The sequence below is a fragment of the Eptatretus burgeri genome, chromosome 17 (assembly GCF_056783735.1).
Source record: "Eptatretus burgeri isolate ZD-2024b chromosome 17, Ebu_testis_v1, whole genome shotgun sequence".
NCBI lineage: Eukaryota > Metazoa > Chordata > Myxini > Myxiniformes > Myxinidae > Eptatretus > Eptatretus burgeri.
Window position 1 is genome coordinate 55899471 of NC_140977.1, and position 18848 is coordinate 55918318.

Genomic DNA, 18848 nt, shown 5'->3' on the forward strand with positions numbered 1-18848 from the left:
TCCTCTTCCTGTCCAGGCTGGAATTCCTCAAGGCAGTGTTCTGAGGCCTGTGCTTTTTCTGGTTTTCATCAATAATCTCTCTGACTCTTAGGAAAATCCTCTAGCTCTTTGGTGATGACTCCAGCCTCTGCCATACAACCTGTCATCCCTCAGATCGTCAGACAGTCGCCTCTTCACTCTCTGCAGACTCGGATAAAATCATAAGCTGGTCAAACACGCACACTATCACTGTGTGTCACCGAAAGGACCGTCTGGAAACCCCCTGCCCCCCCCCAATCAACTTCCTCAACAACCCTCGTGAAGAAATCCTTTCATTCAAGCTTCTGGGTCTCTTCACCAACTTTCCTGGGAAAGCCACATCTCCAAGCTGGCCTCCAAAAGCAGTCACCGAATTGGCATCCTCCATCGTGCAAAGTCCTTCCTTGGCACACCTGCACCTGAGCTCCTGACCACATTCAAAGCTTTCATCTGCAGCCTGATGGAGTACTGCTCTCCCCTCTGGGGTGGTGCATGAAACAATGCACCTGTTGAAACATCATTATTCATTATTCATGAAACAAACTGTGAAACATCAGTCTCATAGCCTCGTTACAAGGGCTGGCCTCCAAAGCCAGTCGCCGATTGGGCATCATCTGCCGTGCAAAGTCCTTCCTTAGCACGCCTGCACTCCTAACCACATACAAAGCTTTCATTCACAGCCTGATGTCGTACTGCTCTTTCCTCTGGGCAGTCTCCCCTGATTCACATCTTGCTGAGTTTGACGTCGTGGAAACAAAGACCATCAACATCATTGGAATCTCCTGTGCTGAACCTGTCTATGGGCCCATCACTTTGCCATTCCAGACAGGTCGGTGGTTTTCTCGTCTACTTTCCGGCCTCGCCACCCCCCCCTCCACTCACCCCACTCTGTCTGTGATTTGTCCCCCCCCTCCCCACTCACCCCACTCTGTCTGTGATCTGTCCCCCCCTCCCTTCCCCATCCCATATTTCCGCAAGGCGCTCAAGGTCCACCAGCAACCCCCTTCTGGTGAAACTACCAAAATAAATAATTACTGCTCACCTTCACTCTTTCATTCCTCTTTTTTTCCCCACCTCTGGAAGAAACTCCCATACTCTCTTCAATCCCACTCTTCCCTCCAAGTCTTCAATACAGCTGTTCACCAACATCTCTTATCTTCCCCCATCCAAAACCATCATCTTTTTCTACCCTCGTTAATCCACCACATACCCACCTCCTTCAAATTCCCTGTTTTCCTTCCTGAAAGTTCCTGTAGTACCATGTACCCTGCACCATGTATCGTGTTTACACCATGTATCCTGCCCCATCACTCTCCTTTCCACAGATCTAATGCTTCTGTTCCTACTGTTTTGTGCTTCCCTCTCCCACCCCTCTTGTCTCCTACTCCCTTTGTTATATGTTCTGTGTGTTCACTCTTATACGAGCCTCGACAATATATACAAAAAAAATAAATTGGAATCATGGCTCACACGACTATTTTGCAAAACGGGAAGAATTTGAGGTAATGATTTAGCACCAGAACTGGTCTGCCATCTTCTCACCTGCTTTGACCCCATGGTGTCTCGCAGCCGCTCTTTCCATGCTCTCCTTCACACAGTAATACAGCTCACGACACTGAAAAAAATTAAGACTCGGTTCACAAATCGACAAACGATGCAATGTTGAACAGGTGCCAATGCAGTCCTCAATGGGTGGTTACCTTCTTAGTGTAAAACTTGTTGAGCTGAGTTTCGGGGCCTTGTCTTCGCCAAAGACAAAGAACCTTGGTTTTGGGACAGTAAGTCATGTTTATGAGCTTCTCGTACCACCAGCGCTCAAATATGGTTCCAATGCTGCTCCTCAACACAATGCAGTCATCACACACCTGTGCACACGAGTGCACACCATCAGTGAAGCAGTCGGACATGCGATTGGATTTGTGTACCCTCGTGTTATGGAGGACCTTGTGTCACGGATGTTTAATCACACGCAAAATGAGGAAATTCGGAGTCATGCGGAGAAATGTACTTTTAAACAAACCACAAGAACCAAATAATACAGGACGTGAGATGTGAACCCAGGATAACAACACGAGCTACGTGCTCAGGTAGGAACATTGAACAAGCCAAACCAAAACAAGCAAAAGATATCGACGGGGCCTACAGGTGCTATTTCCTTCCAGGAAAAGCCATCCGTCGTGTACGACAACCATGATATATGTGCACAACGGACTTGCCGTGCGTGTCTGTGTTCCAAGTGCTTAAACCTTAGTGTATTTCGTTGTGAGGAGGTATTCATTGAATTCATGTGTCCAAGGGTTTTCATATAAAGAGGAGAAACAGGAAAACAAAACAATTCCCAATGGAAGCCCCACACCACTTTGTGCCAATCCCAAAACAAATGATAAGCACCACTTCAAACAAAGCAGTATCACAAAAAAAAAATCAACATGATCACGTGACGGACAATGTGAGGGTCTCGTTCCACCTTCAATCATTGCAGTTATAGATTTACAGCTCAAACTGTGCAGACGATTGTTGAATAAAGAACTAGTCTACCGGCATCGGCAGACACGTAGAACAACGGATGAAATCAACAGGACATTCATTGAGGTTAGCCAACCGCCATGTGAAGGACGAAGCAGCTGATAGTTTGGACATTAACCCTTCATTAGTGTCAAGCCCCTTCTTTTGCTCCGACGAAGGTACAATGCTCAAAATGTCAGCTTCTAATGCTTCCCACAGCGGTTAGCATATACCTCGCTCAAAGTCCTGCTGATTTCATCCTACGTTCAGAAAGTCTTGTCTTTCAATGAAAAGGAAAGTTACCACAGCCAAGTTAACCACAAACTTTATACTCTCACTAATAAAAGCACGAGGATACACCTCGTTCCACCTCGAGGCCAAATGTGGCACAATGGACGAGTCAACCACAAAAAAGTGCAAGAATGGCTGCTCCACCTCTGACAGAACTCGGTGTCAGAAAGGGTTAATTCTGAAACATGAAACTTATTGAATTACAAACAACATTATGATCCAAAGGAAAACTCAAATCCAACTCCGGAAAGGAACTTAAAACAAACAACAGTTGCAAAAGTGTAACCCATGGACACAGAACCTTCACATAAACAAAGTGGGTACTATTCAGACCTCCATAAAAAATATGTCTCCTTGTGTGTTGGTGCCAGAATGAACCACAAAGGTGTGCTTCTTGAGATGTCTGCTCCCGCACACCTTCACAGGCACACTTCGCCCACTCTGCACGCACACCGCACGGTACACCACCTTAGTGTGCTGCACGCAAAACTTTAACGTCCCGTGATCACAATCACTAACAAATGTCGTTCATGAAATATATGGCACAAAAATCACAATAAAGGAAAGCCAGTGACCGATAACACATCATGGTATGACGTCTATGTCTCACTGGATAGAAGGAATACCTGCGTAGCAATGCTGTCCAAAAGTTCATTCAGTTCCTGGCTGTGACTCAACCCGATGTGCGATTTCCCCACAAGCCTTCGAACTTTCTTCTTGATGTCAGCTGGGTCTACCTGGTAGAGCATGTCAGGTTAGTTTAACCGACATCCACAGTGGTGAAAGGGAGGGAGAGATCCCGACGGACCATTACCATGGAGCACCAACGAACCAGGGTTCTAGTGGTGACGTATTTTTTTCCCCAGTTCATATAGTCCATGGGCCAGATTGACCCCCCCCCCGTGCACCCCCCCACACAGGACAGAATGAGACCTGTTTTATTTTACTCCTTAGACCTTCCCATACATGAAAAGTGGATGCCACCATCACGAAATTGGGATGGACTACCTGTATGACGTCACTTTCAAAATGGCCGCCAGCGAAATCACCGAAATTTCAATTTTGCGCATATCTCAGCTGCTATCATAGCTAGAGACAAAATGTTGGTGTCTACACCGATGTTTTTGAGGTCAAGGAATACAATGGTGCACACAAAAAATTCCTTAGGTTATTGGATCATTTAAAATTCAATAAAGTGGACACGGAATCCAGCGGAAATCTCATTTTCGCACAAATTTTCACGTCTATGATTAACCATGTGCATGGGATATTAGCTTTCGTTGATTTGTATGGCTCTCATGGACATGTTTATCATACCCAATGGATTTTTATATGACTGACAGAATTGCGGTATTGCACTGAAAGAGTCTATGTAGCATTCAATATGTTATGGAATTCAACATAAAACAGAATCACCTGTACATGTGAAAGGTCTTTTATTGTTGTTCAAATGAAAGCAAAACAATAAACAAATAACAAAAAAAAACTTGATGTTACTTCATCATATCATTGTTGAAAACAAAACAAAAAGGTAAAATAATAACAATAATTATCTTGACTAGAACATTGACAATGATTGTCAGGGAAGATAGAATGCAAGCTCCTGAAAATAAAAACTACACATTATAGAGACCATGAAATAAATAAATCAAATTTTAGAGGTATATAAATTAATTGTAAAACAAATTAACAGCCATCACACACAAAGGATTATTTTACATGTATGTACTAGCACATCACAACATCATGACTGTTCTTCAGTATTCAATCCTCTTCACTCTCACTTCCAGACATGTTCGCGTCAGATGCCCCATCTTGGTCAGAGTCATCGGATGAGGTGGCATCATCATCGTCATCATCATCATCATCACTGGGCAGTTTGTCATCTTCCAGCGCTACCTCAGGGGGATCAATGATCCTCGGAACCACATTGGTTGAATGTTACCATCACTAAGAAGCCATCCATGACCATCTGTTGCTCATGGCACTCTTGGTTGAGGCATATCTGCAACTTTCCAGATACCAACCTGGTAGTCAGCACGTTTTACATGTTCTTGTCGTGCATTCTGGCAAGGTGGCAGTTGACTCATATCTATATTCCACTTTAAGTTGATATTACCATCTGTGCCTCCAGATTTCTCCCTCAACATTGCTCCACGAGCTGTGCCCACAGACTTGAAGTGCCCTCGTCCATAAATGGCACAGGTGAAGTGTTCAAGTTCTCCAAATAATGTAGTGGGAACTCCCCACGTGTCTCCGAGTTTGGACAATGCATCTATGAAGGCTTCTGATTTCTGGAGATGTTTGATGGGTCGAACTTTCCCAATCCCTTTGTATGCACTGGTGGTGTCACAGTGTGTAAGTGCATGGAGGGACATCAGTGCAGTACACATTCTCTGACCAAATTGACTGGCTAGATCAGAGATGTTTAAGAGTCTCCTCTTGTTACCTGAACCAGTGTCAAAAAAAATTGTTATTTCAAAACTTGATGCGTAATGTAGCATTATGAAGAACACATCACTGTCAGGGCTTCAGATATGTATTGTGCCATAACCTTGTGCCTGGGCGTAGGCACAGTACAGAACAATCCTGGTGTCTGTTTCTTCTTAGTCTGAATAAAGCTCAGGTAACTCTCTTTGTGACTGTTAGCCCGTCATCACTATTCAATGCATAGCAGTGGCCTTGCACCACTAACACAACATTCCTCTGCACAAGCTTAGGAGCAAAGGAATTTGAAGACCACACATCCTTGATCACATCAACGAGCTGAGACTTGTTCTCGCCATTCATAAGGAAACTCTTCCAATCTGCTGGTTTCTTCTTTAGTAGACCTCCAATAATTAGATTTTCACCCGACCCACGTTGCTGTCGGTCCATGTTCTTGATGGAGCCCTCCTGATGCATATCTGTAGTAAAGATGAAGTTGGTTGTTTTGGGCATATTGTCAAATATCTGATGGCAAATCAGTTGAAATTTGCCTGGGATATCTGTCATAGTGTGGAACACAGCATTGCCATCTTGAATGAGTAATGTGTCGACATCGTTTGGAAGTGGAGCATCATCTATATCTCTCAATAGGAATTGCATTCCTTTTGATTTGTCTGTTTTCGCCATATACCCATCAGTGTCCCGAGACTGTACGGCACAGAGCTCAACGGATATTTCATCAGTTCATCAACGTTGACCCGACCGTGGGCTTGAGATTTGACGAGAAGCTGTTTGGCCATGCTGCTGTGCTGTTTGTAAGTGATGGTCTTATTCTGTGCAGTCTTTAGTTTCACTGTCTTGGCATTGGAATGAAACGTTTTCAACATCAGCTTCTTTACTGGATCAAAGAAGTGCTGCTTGGTGTCAAGTCGTTCTTTTATGAATGTCTCCTTTGCCTCTCTTCCAATGGACTCTGCTGCCATCATGTCCTTCTCCACTGACGTTGGAGCTGGTACACCAGATGAAATGCAATACAACTTATCATGATCTAGTACATTAAATGGGTTGAGAAAGCTTTGGACTGCATCCATTGTATTCCGTGACCTCAAAAACATGGGTGTAGACACCAAGATTTTGTCTTTAGCTTTGATAGCAGCTGAGATATGCGCAAAATTGAAATTTCGGTGATTTCGCTGGTGGCCATTTTGAAAGTGACGTCATACAGGTAGTCCATCCCAATTTCGTGATGGTGGCATCCACTTTTCATGTATGGGAAGGTCTAAGGAGTAAAATAAAACAGGTCTCATTCTGTCCTGGGGGGGGGGGTGCACGGGGGGTCAATCTGGCCCATGGACTAACACCCCTGCTTCTGTTTCCTCGTTGGTCAATCAGCATCAGCATGCAAGTTGTGAGGAAAATTAAATTCAGACAAGAAATCTCGAACAAAATTAATCCTCAATCAAGGCAAAGATCCTCCACAGAGCATGATTATGGACCATCACCCAAATGGGGCAATTGCGCCATGGCAAAATGATACTTGCCTTCACCATGACCATGAAGGCAGTCATGTTGTGGAGGAGAGTCGCCAACAGTCGGTCTTCATCATTCTCGAGTCTCCGCCTTTCATTCTCACCAAGGGAATGGTACCTGTGCACAGCACAAAGGTATTCATGAAAATGTCCTTCAATGCCATCTTGAGACATGTCATCACCACTAACAACGCTCATAATATATTCACGAATCGATAATGAAACGGGGAGACAACTTGCCGATCGATCATGTCCCTCAGGCCCTGGTCCATTCCCACTCCTTCTCGCTCCAAAGCCACGGCATCCAGAAATGCATCCTCCCAGAACTGCAGCTGATCCCACAGGGTGGAACGCTCCTTACCTGCCGTACATACATTGTGTTATGGATGCACACTTGCAGACACAGAAAAAAATAGAAGAAAGAAAAAAAAAGACTCCACAAACAAAGCAACTTTTAAACGACGACAACGTCGTATTTTAATTAATTAAATGATGACACTGGGAGGGCTTTGACACTCTCGGACAACAATCTCAATGCTCACTTAATTTGATGTGGTCGCTCAACCCAGGCAAACCGAGGCGAGCCGGTCGCCATACCCAGCCGAGGCGAGCCGGTCGCCATACCCAGCCAAGGCTAGCCGGTCGCCATACCCAGCCGAGGTGAGCCGGTCACCCTGCCCAGCCGAGGCGAGCCGGTCGCACTGCCCAGCCAAGGCGAGCCGGTCGCCCTCCCCAGCCGAGGCGAGCCGGTCGCCCTGCCCAGCCGAGGCGAGCCGGTCACCCTGCCCAGCCGAGGCGAGCCGGTCGCCCTGCCCAGCCGAGCTGGTCGCCATACCCAGCCGAGGCGAGCCAATCGCCCTACCCAGCCGAGGCGAGCCGATCGCCCTACCCAGCCGAGGCGAGCCGGTGGCCCAACCCAGCCGAGGCGAGCCGGTCGCCCTACCCAGCCGAGGCGAGCCGGTCACCCTACCCAGCCGAGGCAAGGCGTGGCGGGTCGGTCGCCCTTCCCAGCCGAGGCGAGCCGGTCGCCCTGCCCAGCCGAGGCGAGCCGGTCGCCCTGCCCAGCCGAGGCGAGCCGGTCGCCCTGCCCAGCCGAGGCGAGCCGGTCGCCCTGCCCAGCCGAGGCGAGCCGGTCGCCCTGCCCAGCCGAGGTGAGCCGGTCGCCCTCCCCAGCCGAGGGGAGCCGGTCGCCCTCCCCAGCCGAGGCGAGCCGGTCGCCCTGCCCAGCCGAGGTGAGCCGGTCGCCCTGCCCAGCCGAGGCGAGTCGGTCGCCCTGCCCAGCCGAGGCGAGCCGGTCACCCTGCCCAGCCGAGGTGAGCCGGTCACCCTGCCCAGCCGAGGCGAGCCGGTCGCCCTGCCCAGCCGAGGCGAGCCGGTCGCCCTCCCCAGCCGAGGCGAGCCGGTCGCCCTCCCCAGCCGAGGCGAGCCGGTCGCCCTGCCCAGCCGAGGCGAGCCGGTCGCCCTGCCCAGCCGAGGCGAGTCGGTCGCCCTGCCCAGCCGAGGCGAGCCGATCGCCCTGCCCAGCCGAGGCGAGCCGGTCGCCCTCCCCAGCCGAGGCGAGCCGGTCGCCCTCCCCAGCCGAGGCGAGCCGGTCGCCCTGCCCAGCCGAGGCGAGCCGGTCGCCCTGCCCAGCCGAGGCGAGTCGGTCGCCCTGCCCAGCCGAGGCGAGCCGGTCGCCCTGCCCAGCCGAGGCGAGCCGGTCGCCCTGCCCAGCCGAGGCGAGCCGGTCGCCCTGCCCAGCCGAGGCGAGCCGGTCGCCCTGCCCAGCCGAGGCGAGCCGGTCGCCCTGCCCAGCCGAGGCGAGCCGGTCGTCCTACCCAGCCGACGCCTAGTGAGCAGTCGCCCTACCCACCCGACGCCAGGTGAGCAGTCGCCCTCCCCAGCCGAGGAGAGGGGAGGAGGGACAGTCGTCCTCCCCAGCCAAGGGGAGGCGAGGCGGGCTGGTCGCCCTCCCCAGGCGAGGCGAGGCGGGCCGCTCGTCCTCCCCAGGCGAGGCGAGGTGGGCCGGTCGCCCTCCCCAGCCGAGGCGAGGCGGGCGGGTCGCCCTCCCCAGCCGAAGCGATGCGAGGCGGGCTGGTCGCTCTACCCAACAAACTGTGCAGAGTTGCTAACAACACCGCTAAAACAAATGAAAAATTAGTGTTCAATTACAAGTACTGTAACACTGACATCGAAACATCATTTTGTTTTCATATTTACACAAACAACAAACAATGCTACTCCACTAAAACTGCCTATTTGTGACTGCCACATGCTAGCAAGTTTCCCTTTTCCATACATCGTGTGGAAAGAGTGCATGATGCTCAACATTCGTTCCAACTCAAACATACCGGCCTTATCAGTCACAAATCCCAAATTCAGACAATAAGCACCATATTGTGGCCATAGCCATTTGGTGTTACAGTACATTTTACAACAAGTTGTATAAATCATAAAGTACAGTATCATGCGCCATTTGTTCGAATCCATAGAACATGCCTTTCTATGGAATGAGCAATTCTACAAATACGAGCCTTGCCCATGTACGTCTGCATTCAATAATTAATTAATTATAACATTGCACATAATACAAAACCTGAATCAACCTTGTTAATGGAAATGCTGACCCTTGTTCCGCCTTAGTTTTGGATATTTCGTGAACATGGGGCGTGTTGTGCATCACTCAAAGAGAACAAATTCAATTGAGCGACGAGGAAAATTCTACCACAAGCAACACACCATTTATCAGAAGCTGCCGATATACGCAAACATAAAACTGGATTTACACTTTACTTTTTAACATTGCTTTGACCGGTGATTTCATTTGGAGAATGCATCAGATGCACATTTACATCGACTCATGGGTTCCGAGTCTTAATTGGCTACGTTTTAACATACGATATGGAAATATCCTTCCCCGAACCATAACCCCAACATGAAACATTATAACTCACACAAACATGCAAATAGAAACAGTGTTATACGAGGAAACAAACAAACCATAAACCTAATCAATCAAATACGGCCATTCGGCCTAAGAGGCATGCAGTCCGACATGTTCGGTACTTAGAGAAAATGTTTCCATGGCAGCATCTTCCAAGTGGTCCCAGACAGACCCACGATCCCGGCCTGGCCGTGGCAGCATGAGAAGAGAAGCAAAAGGGTTTCAGTGCGGTTTCGCAAGGTTAAATCAGCAACAAAGACCAGCGATGATTGTCGTGATCATAGAATGAGCATGCGTGCACGTCGGAGGTGGGGGAGGGTTAGGTGTGCACCGAGAGGACAGGAGGGGTGAAAGGCGATTAGGGTGGAGCAAGAGGCAGGTTATGGAGGAGCAACGGAAATGTAGGTTGGGTAAGGATCAAAGTAAACACCAAACAGCAGGGGCTAACAATCACCAATGTGAACTACATGATGTTACAGTCCTCATGTTTTGGCTCATATCCTGACAAAAGTGAAAGGACGACGACATCAACACTGCATCATGTTATATAGGGATACTACTATTTACGTTGCCTCCATTTACGTAGATTTGAAGTTGCGTCATCAATCAATAAATACCCAACCTTTGAATTACATCTCTTTACATGAAAATTACGTCATTCAAGCAGAGTGCTTTGACTTTGTCCGTCACCAATTTTCCTGAGCAGCCCAGTCTCACGCCGAGACATTGAGATCATTAATGTGATGAAGCTTCCAGGCTCACACACAGCCACACATGGTTTGCCGCTTCAGGACGTCGGCATTCAAGTGTGACAGGTTTTGTACAGTGCTACGTCACACTTCAATGACGACACGGCAAACGGTGCTGCTGTGTGCAGGCTGGCAACCTTTGTACAGCGTTGCCAGATCTGAAAAGTGCAAATATCCTATTGGAAGCTCAAAATCATCGTATTTTCAGGAAAATTATCGGACATTCATGTCAAATCTTTGCAAAATGATAACATTTTACTCACAAATTTTATTTAACCTCCGTCACACTTAAATGACGACATGTCAACGACAAACCATGTGTGGCTGTGCTGTGCTGGCAGGGGAAAGCTTCATGGACGGAAGAACATTCCTGCAATCTGTGCCCCATGCCCTTGTCGGGCTGTACCTGTATATTATATGCTATACTTTGCACTATACTTCCAAAATATTTGCATACAGTTCTGTGGTTCATGTCGTTAAATATCTTCATTGATATTATTAATCACGAGTTCTAAGCAAGCTAGTGGTGATAAGAGTGAGCCTGTGGCTAAGAAAGTGCGTAAAACTGTAAATTTGGAGGTGAAATTGGAACTTGAAATTTGGAGGTGAAAGTGAAATTGGTAGGTGGGAGAACTTTCAGTTCGATACCGGGTAACGCCCGCCTTAAGCGAGGCACCCCCTTGCCAATAGGTATCCTGGTAAGCTTGTCTCTTCTGTCTAGTCTGAGCCAACCGGACGAGGTCAAAAACCGAAAAGAGTGACGATAATGTGATGCTTACGAAAAACGAAAAAGCATACAGTGTCAGAATGAGTCAGTACATCTTGTGAAGTACTTGTAAAGCTATTTTTTAAAAGTGTAATTCCTCCAGATGTTTGTGTTGTAAAGTTTTTTTTCCTTGTGAAACTTTTGGTTGTCATGTGACGGGTAAGACTTTTGTTGTTGATTGTGAATGTTTGTTGGGATGTAAATCAAAGTACATTATCTATCTTCTCACTTGTGGAGATTGTGGATTTCAATATGTTGGTAAAACTTCCCAATGTTTACATCAACGTTTGAATGGACATAGGTTCGGTGTATCACCTGGTATTGAGACTTATTGGTATAATCATTTCAATGAAGTTGGACATGTTTTTAGTAGTATTTCCATTCAAGTGAAAGACAGTTAATGTGAATGATTTTGATAATAAAGAGGAGTGTAATGTTGAGCAAGGAAACAAAGAGGACTTTTGGATCAGGACACGATGTGCGATCTATCCTTTGGGCCTTAATGACAGGGTACAAGGTACTGGGTCAGTTTCTCAAGGTAATGTTTTCGGGAACGAGTATTTTGCTAATACAATCAGAAGGAGACCCATAGGTCATGGGCATCGTAATCAGTGTCATACAGCTTCAAAAATGGAAATTTTAGAGATAATTGATAAATTTAAAGGTTTTTATGAAGGAAAGGTTTCTCATGATTTGAATGTTTTTTTGAGGTCATGTTCCAAACAAGTCTTAGCTAATATTCTCCAGAGTTTAGCAGGTTCATATGACGTGCTCGTTTTTGATCGAAGCTTTTTGTTGCGGGTTCTGGTGGAGAAGTCGACTCCCAAGGTTGATGGGATCCACAAGTTCTTAATTTGTGATTGTTTTTTTTTCAGCAAGCAGGTAGATAGGCTTCAGCTTCATTCTATTTTAGGGATACTAGTGTAGAGAGTTGATTACTGGATAAAGTTAGGGAGCGAATCCCACTGAAGGTTTATTTCACTTTCACCAAGACCGTAGGACAACCTTTATTCAATTATAGTAAATTTCTTAAAATTCAGTACAGATATAGTAAAGGACATTTTGGAAACTGACTGTGCATGTTCATCTTCCCGTTTTTTAGATGGTCCTTGTGGACACATAGTTTCTGGGGATTTGAATACAATTTGTAAGAGTGAAATTAGGGATCTGATGAAAATGGGAGCTAAATACAGGAAACCAGTAACTCAACCTTGGGGCTGCATTAGGTCTTCAATTATAGATTCTGTGTCTAATTTTGTGAACAAAATGTGCACTAAATTTAAGCTATTTCTAAACAGTTTTAATGCATGGTTTAACAGAGTTGTGGAAGTCCTGGATAATAGGATTAAGTATTTTAGTAGTTGGGGCTTGCTTTCACTGGGTTGGTCTAAACCAGTGTTGAACAAGCCGAGTGTTCGTGAAGACATTCGGGATCTCCATGATAGCTACGTTATAGCGACAGTAGATAAGGTTGTGAATAATTTTGTTGTGGTTTGTAAAAAGTTTTATGTAGAGGTTTTATTAAGAGAGTTAGGTATTGATACCATTAGTTTCACGAGTATAGGAAATAGCACATATGTTCCTTGTCACAAGTCACTACAAGATAGAATCTCTGATCATCATGAAGCTTTAGTTAATAATTTCAGCATTAAATGCAAAGAGGTAAATCTTTGTATTCCTCGACTTTTCTGGATTCCTAAACTTCATAAGAACCTGTACAAGTGTAGGTTTATTGTGGGTGCCAGGCAGTGTTCCACCAAACAGTTATCAGTTATTGTTAACTCAGGTTTACAAGTTATTAGGTAACAGTTCAGGAAATGTTGTTTATCAATTGAGAATAATTCTGGTATTCACACTTCCTGGAACATTAATTCATATTTAGAGTTCTTAGATAGAATTTGATGCCTCAAAATCAAGTTCGTTGAAGTTTTTGATTTTTCAACTTTATATACAAATTAAGATTTATTACTTGTGAGGGATTCACTCTTCAAAGTGAATGACAAGGTTTTTAACTTTTAATAAGTTTGTATGTGTAAGGTTTGATAGAACATTATTTTCTCAAAATAATCTCATACATGTCGTTATATCGATGATATTTGTGTGGTTAACTATAATTTTTTTGACAGGCAGCTTCACAAGATTTATCCAGATAGTCTGATTGCAAACAGGAGTGATAATGATTGTACAGTTGCTGCATATCTGGATGTGTTGGTGAGAGTTGGACAGAATAGTTTCAGTACAAGTGTATATCATAAAGTTGATGATTTCAGTTTCCCTGTAATCTTGTACACCTTTCCTTGTTGCAATGTACAAATCAAAATGGGTTACAATGTATTTTCATCTCAGATACTTAGATTCACAAGAATTTGTTCAGTGAACGATGATTTTGTGGAACGTGCTGCGAAGGTTTTTTCCATCATGTTAAACAGAGGATATTTGGTGATTGTTTGATCAGGTGTTGTGTGAATGTCTTTAGACTCCATCGTCACCTTTTATTTAAGTTTGGTTGATTTTCATGTAAACAAGTTCCCACTGCATTTGGAGAAGGAGGAGGAGAAGGAGGGGGAGGAGCAGGAGGAGAAGAAGGCGAAGAAGAAGGAGAAGAAGAAGAAGGAGAAGAAGAAGAAGGAGAAGAAAAAGAAGGAGAAGAAGAAGAAGGAGAAGAAAAAGAAGGAGAAGAAGAAGAAGGAGAAGAAGAAGAAGAAGAAGAAGAAGAAGAAGGAGAAGAAGAAGGAGAAGAAGAAGGAGAAGAAGAAGGAGAAGAAGGAGAAGAAGAAGGAGAAGAAGAAGGAGAAGAAGAAGGAGAAGAAGAAGGAGAAGAAGAAGGAGAAGAAGAAGGAGAAGAAGAAGGAGAAGAAGAAGGAGAAGAAGAAGGAGAAGAAGAAGGAGAAGAAGAAGGAGAAGAAGAAGAAGAAGAAGAAGGAGAAGAAGAAGAAGAAGAAGAAGAAGAAGAAGGAGAAGAAGAAGAAGAAGAAGAAGAAGAAGAAGAAGAAGAAGAAGAAGAAGAAGAAGAAGGAGAAGAAGGAGAAGAAGGAGAAGAAGGAGAAGAAGGAGAAGGAGAAGGAGAAGGAGAAGGAGAAGGAGAAGAAGGAGAAGGAGGAGGAGGAGAACGAGAAGGAGTATTAGCCCACGCACATAAATCGAAAAGCGGAGTTAAGCAATCGGTCACGTACATAGTTTGCATGTATGTATGCATGTATGCATGTACATACGTGTCTGCATTTTGTTAAGAGCGTACACTGAAAACTTCACCAGAGGAAATTGAAACTTTACCACGTTACACGGCCATTTGATAGAGCGCACATTGAGTGTACATCGGAATTTTTCAAAGTTTAATTTGTCCACATCTACTTCAGAAGTGCAGATAGATGTAATTACAAACTTGCCACCAGAACAGTTGGCTGACAACCCAGGACCGCCAAGAGCCGAAATAGGCTCTGAAGCTATATTTAGTGTAGGGCCCCCTTCAAGTTTTTAATTTATTTTTACAACCTGTACAGAGGTTTCTGTATTTTCGTCATCAGAAACACATGCCATGTTTCAGGGAGATTGGAGTGTTATTCACTTATTCCTACATGTACATTTGTTGAACACACTTTATCCGGATGGTGCATGCACACGTGGCCAACACTCCTGTTTTCATTTACGTCATTGCAGCAATTGTGATTAAGTTAATTGTTCCCACAGTGGTGTATTTTATGAGGGAGGGCATCACTGTCCATGGCAATGGCATGCCGGGGAATCACCCTGAATGGCTTGGAGGCAGACACAAAATAAAGTTGCCACCGGTGTTTTATCATGACAAACAATCCTTAAATGAAACCAAAAAATATTGAAGGAATAATTATAGGTCCCCATTAGGTCTGAGCCCTGGAGTAGTTACTCCACCTGCTGCCCCCCCCCACCCCAACCCCCTTTTCAGCACCCCTGCTCACACCACGTCCTTCTTAAGACTGTGTGGGGTAAGTAGTCTATGAATACCATCTAGTTTTAAACAACACCACTTACTTCAGACAAAGGTGTGATTTTTTTTTCCATTAATTGAACTTTCAAAAGTACTGCAGAAATCACGTGACAAGACTCCAGGTTACTCGTGATATAACTGTTAGATCAGTCAGAATCCTGGCTGTGGCTTGGATGCAACAAGCAATGATGACAAGCCCAATGTTAAAGGGGCAGCGAACCAACAATCCCCAAATTATATTAGAGCATGCCACACACATTTATTGATTGGACCACAGTTCAAGAACCCAGTTTCAGAGGGTTCTGAAAAGTAGGACATTTCAAGAAGGAGTTCACCTACCAAGCAATCCTTCATAGATGAAGACCTTTTGTGGATCCAGTTCTGGGGCAGGTGGTAGGATGGTGGGTGTGGGCTTCATAACCTGCGCAGTTTCCAAAGGACCCTGAGGGAGACACATTGACCAGCTATTCAACGTACCACTGTGTAATAACCCGCAACAAGAGTTCATAGAACACCTTACCCCACACAGTCTTGAGAAAAAGGACATGGGAAGAGTCTTTTCAACTCTTGCTTTGCGTTTCCGAGCACGATCGATATTAGCTTCGTTCATGAACATTGAATAACAGCCACGAAGGCAACCATACAAAGTTGATGGGTCAAATGGAACAGTCCAGGGCGGAACCTTCTGCCAATTCCTCTCGGATAAACTGATGATTTTGGAACGATCTTCAAGAAAAAGATGCAAGAAACAAACAGATCTTTTGGACGAGGTTAGCTCTGTGGCTGTATTGCTAGGTGACGCCATTCTTGTTTGAATCCCACAGTTACTCTGCTGTAGAGCAAATTTTGTTCCAGCAAATTGGCAAGTTTGATTGCTCAAGACGGCACGGATTTTTGCCCAAGTGTGGGTTTCTGGAAGTCGAAGCAAGATGATTTGCATTCTGCAGTGTTTAACTATAAACCTCAATTGAAATAAAATAAAAGTTTTAAAAGCTGTCGAAACCCCCACCCCACCACAAAAACCCACCGATTCTGAAGTTTACCACGATCAATGCATTGACATGTTACATTAGTTATTCATGCCTGTTGTTTGTGTCCTTCATGATGTCCTTAAAAACAGTGTTTCCTGTTTGAATGATTTTCAATTTTGTTTCACTGCCAGATGCATGGAGACAGAAAATTACCTTACTCCGACGTGTGCATGCACCCTCGGGACGAAATTCCATACAATTTACCAAATTCAGAACCCAAGTACTACTAACCTGCAGGTTCATGTCCCGATTCGTGTTGTAGTGTTCAAAATATAAGATTCAACCAAAGTCAAGTAGTTCCGCAATCATAGAAATAGACTGGCAGAAAGATAGAAAACCAATTGCTTAAGCCCGATTTGCACTACGCAAGCGTGGGTTTAAAATACACGGTGTCGGCTTGCTCACCAGGTCTGAACGAATGTCCAACTCGCTGTCGGACACCGCAGTACGGAAGAAGCTCGCAGGCGCCTGGCCTGGACCAGACACCCCTTCCCCTCCTCCGTCGCTGTCGGCTCCCAATGTTTCTCCAGAGCTGCTGCTTTGCTGGTGAGATATCACCCAAAGCACAACCACAATCAAATATCAAATACAGCCATGTGACAAGTCCTTCATGTGACAATAAACTTCACTTACATTTTAGACTGTAGTGAGGAAAAGAAAATAATTTCCTGTCGATAATAAACTGTACTGCACAATAACATCACGGTTGTACGACTCATACAGTACAACAATATTCTGGCATGCAAACCAGCAGCATGTCCACGACTCATCTGTGAGAAGCCAAAGGTGGAAATAAAAATCTCGAATGAGCTAAGATCCTCGTCCTCTTAATGATGACGTCATAAAAACGAATATGACATCATTGTGATGTATCAGGTTTGCGATAAATTATCTGTGCTAATGCCCGGCTTGATTCCCGCAAACAAAATTCAAACAGCTTGCCTAGTTTCGGAGATAATGGTATAGGCGATTTCCATTAGCGGCGATAGGACGTTAACTTTTTTTCTAGGAAGATTTTCCAAAATCGGAGATGGCTACTGCCTGCGCGTGGGCTTTCTGCATATACATGGCGAGTTTCACGAAGATCCAATGAAAACTCTGGGTTGTGAAACAAAAAATGTCAAAAAATAGGAATGACGTCATAAAAATTGATATGACGTAATAGTGATGTATCATATGTGCGGTGGTAATTCATCTCTGCTAATGCCCTGTTCGATTTCCGCAAACAGAATTTAAAAAGTTTGCCTAGTTTGAAATATTTTTTTAGGCGATTTCCATTAGCGAAGATATTTTGACGTCATAACTTTTTTTTCTCGGAGGAATTTTCAAAATCGGAGATGGTTACTGTCTGCGCAGGGTGTTTTTACATATATATGCAAAGTTTCAGGAAGTTTCGATGAAAACTGTAGGCTGTGAAACAAAAAAGTCCACAACAACAACAACGTGAGTAAGACTTCGAGATCCTCCACGAGGGTCTAAAAATGGAATTCAGAATGATCATCGTCTTGTTCAAAGGAAGTTACAAAGACAATTCTCATCCTTGAACGGAAGCAGAATCTTTAAACAGCCATTGCTCACGAACTCACGCAGCTGCAATCAGAAAAAGACCAGACTAGAAATATGGGGAATAGAACATGAGACTCAATCCTGAAGGGTTGTGTACATCTGCAGAGGGACAGGTAGAACTATTATATGGATGAAATCAATAGGACCGTCATTTGAGGGACACATCACCGTGGGAAGCAAAGAGAAGCTCAAATTTTTGGTGATAACGCAAACATTTTATGAAGAAACATTTGTTTGGAGCAACAACAAACAAACATACACAACATGGTTGAACAACAAAGGTAAATATTGGAGACAAATCCCTGTTAATGTTGGAGACATTTGAGAGAAATCAGCAACAAACCTCGAAGTTTAAACTTCGACAAATAAGATTTGAAAGGACAATTATCTGAGTGTTTTAATTGTTTTCATCATCAATGTGACCTGCGACACTGGAGGGGTGGGCACGATCGAGTCACGACATGGGAAGAGGGGGTGGGACATGATGCAGGTGAATAGTGGAATGCGAGGTGAAAAAGCAAATTCTCACCATTGTATTGGTCTCGCTCTCCTGGCTGGAGGATTTAACGAGGCTCGGGAGGGAAGCACCCGGACTACTTTCCTGAGCAGAACAAACAAATATTTACAAACAAACCAAACAAAGCAGTCTACACATCATTCAGAAAGGCGTGAGCAATGCCAGTCAAAACAGCAGCACTTTAAAAGGATGGATTGATACATAAAGAGCAATTTGCTCGGGTGAGTGGACCACTGCATGCATTGCCTGGAGCTGGACGAGGCAACCCGGTCGATCTGATCAGGTCGCGTTGCTCTCTCCCATGGTCTAATCAGAATAAATTTTCTCTGTGTCGAGACCAGTCGTCAGACACACATCATTGGTTTTCAGCTCTACCCCTCACAACATGTACAATGGCGACCCTCTTTAATCCAAAATGTTTTGCCCAAATGTATTGAAAATATCCTTTATGTAGCACAGTTGTGCCGACAAAAGGGTTTGAGAGAAAGTAGTATCATGTGGTTTATCTCGCAACAGTGATGTCGTTCGGAGATGGGACCGAACGTGGTGGTGTCAGGTCATC

General features: G+C 45.0%; 1 protein-coding gene and 1 pseudogene across 11 annotated transcripts in view; both read right to left on the reverse strand.

Moving 5' to 3' along the window:
- The window catches only part of MADD (MAP kinase activating death domain), a 140499-nt gene that overhangs the window by 36931 nt on the left and 84720 nt on the right, over positions 1-18848 (reverse strand). For 6 of the 11 annotated variants that reach the window (XM_085861113.1, XM_085861118.1, XM_085861117.1 and 3 more), the window contains 10 exons: positions 18299-18370; positions 16609-16746; positions 15512-15614; positions 9816-9878; positions 7011-7131; positions 6783-6888; positions 3441-3551; positions 3148-3255; positions 1719-1883; positions 1561-1633 (listed from right to left, as the gene is read on the reverse strand). In XM_085861113.1, the coding sequence (XP_085717239.1) occupies positions 1561-1633; positions 1719-1883; positions 3148-3255; positions 3441-3551; positions 6783-6888; positions 7011-7131; positions 9816-9878; positions 15512-15614; positions 16609-16746; positions 18299-18370 (1060 nt within the window). Of the gene's footprint in view, positions 1-1560; positions 1634-1718; positions 1884-3147; positions 3256-3440; positions 3552-6778; positions 6889-7010; positions 7132-9815; positions 9879-15511; positions 15615-16608; positions 16747-18298; positions 18371-18848 lie in introns of all 11 variants that reach the window. The other 5 variants (XM_085861115.1, XM_085861123.1, XM_085861124.1 and 2 more) reach the window with 3 other exon arrangements.
- Positions 3756-6772, reverse strand: LOC147010173 (uncharacterized; annotated as a pseudogene).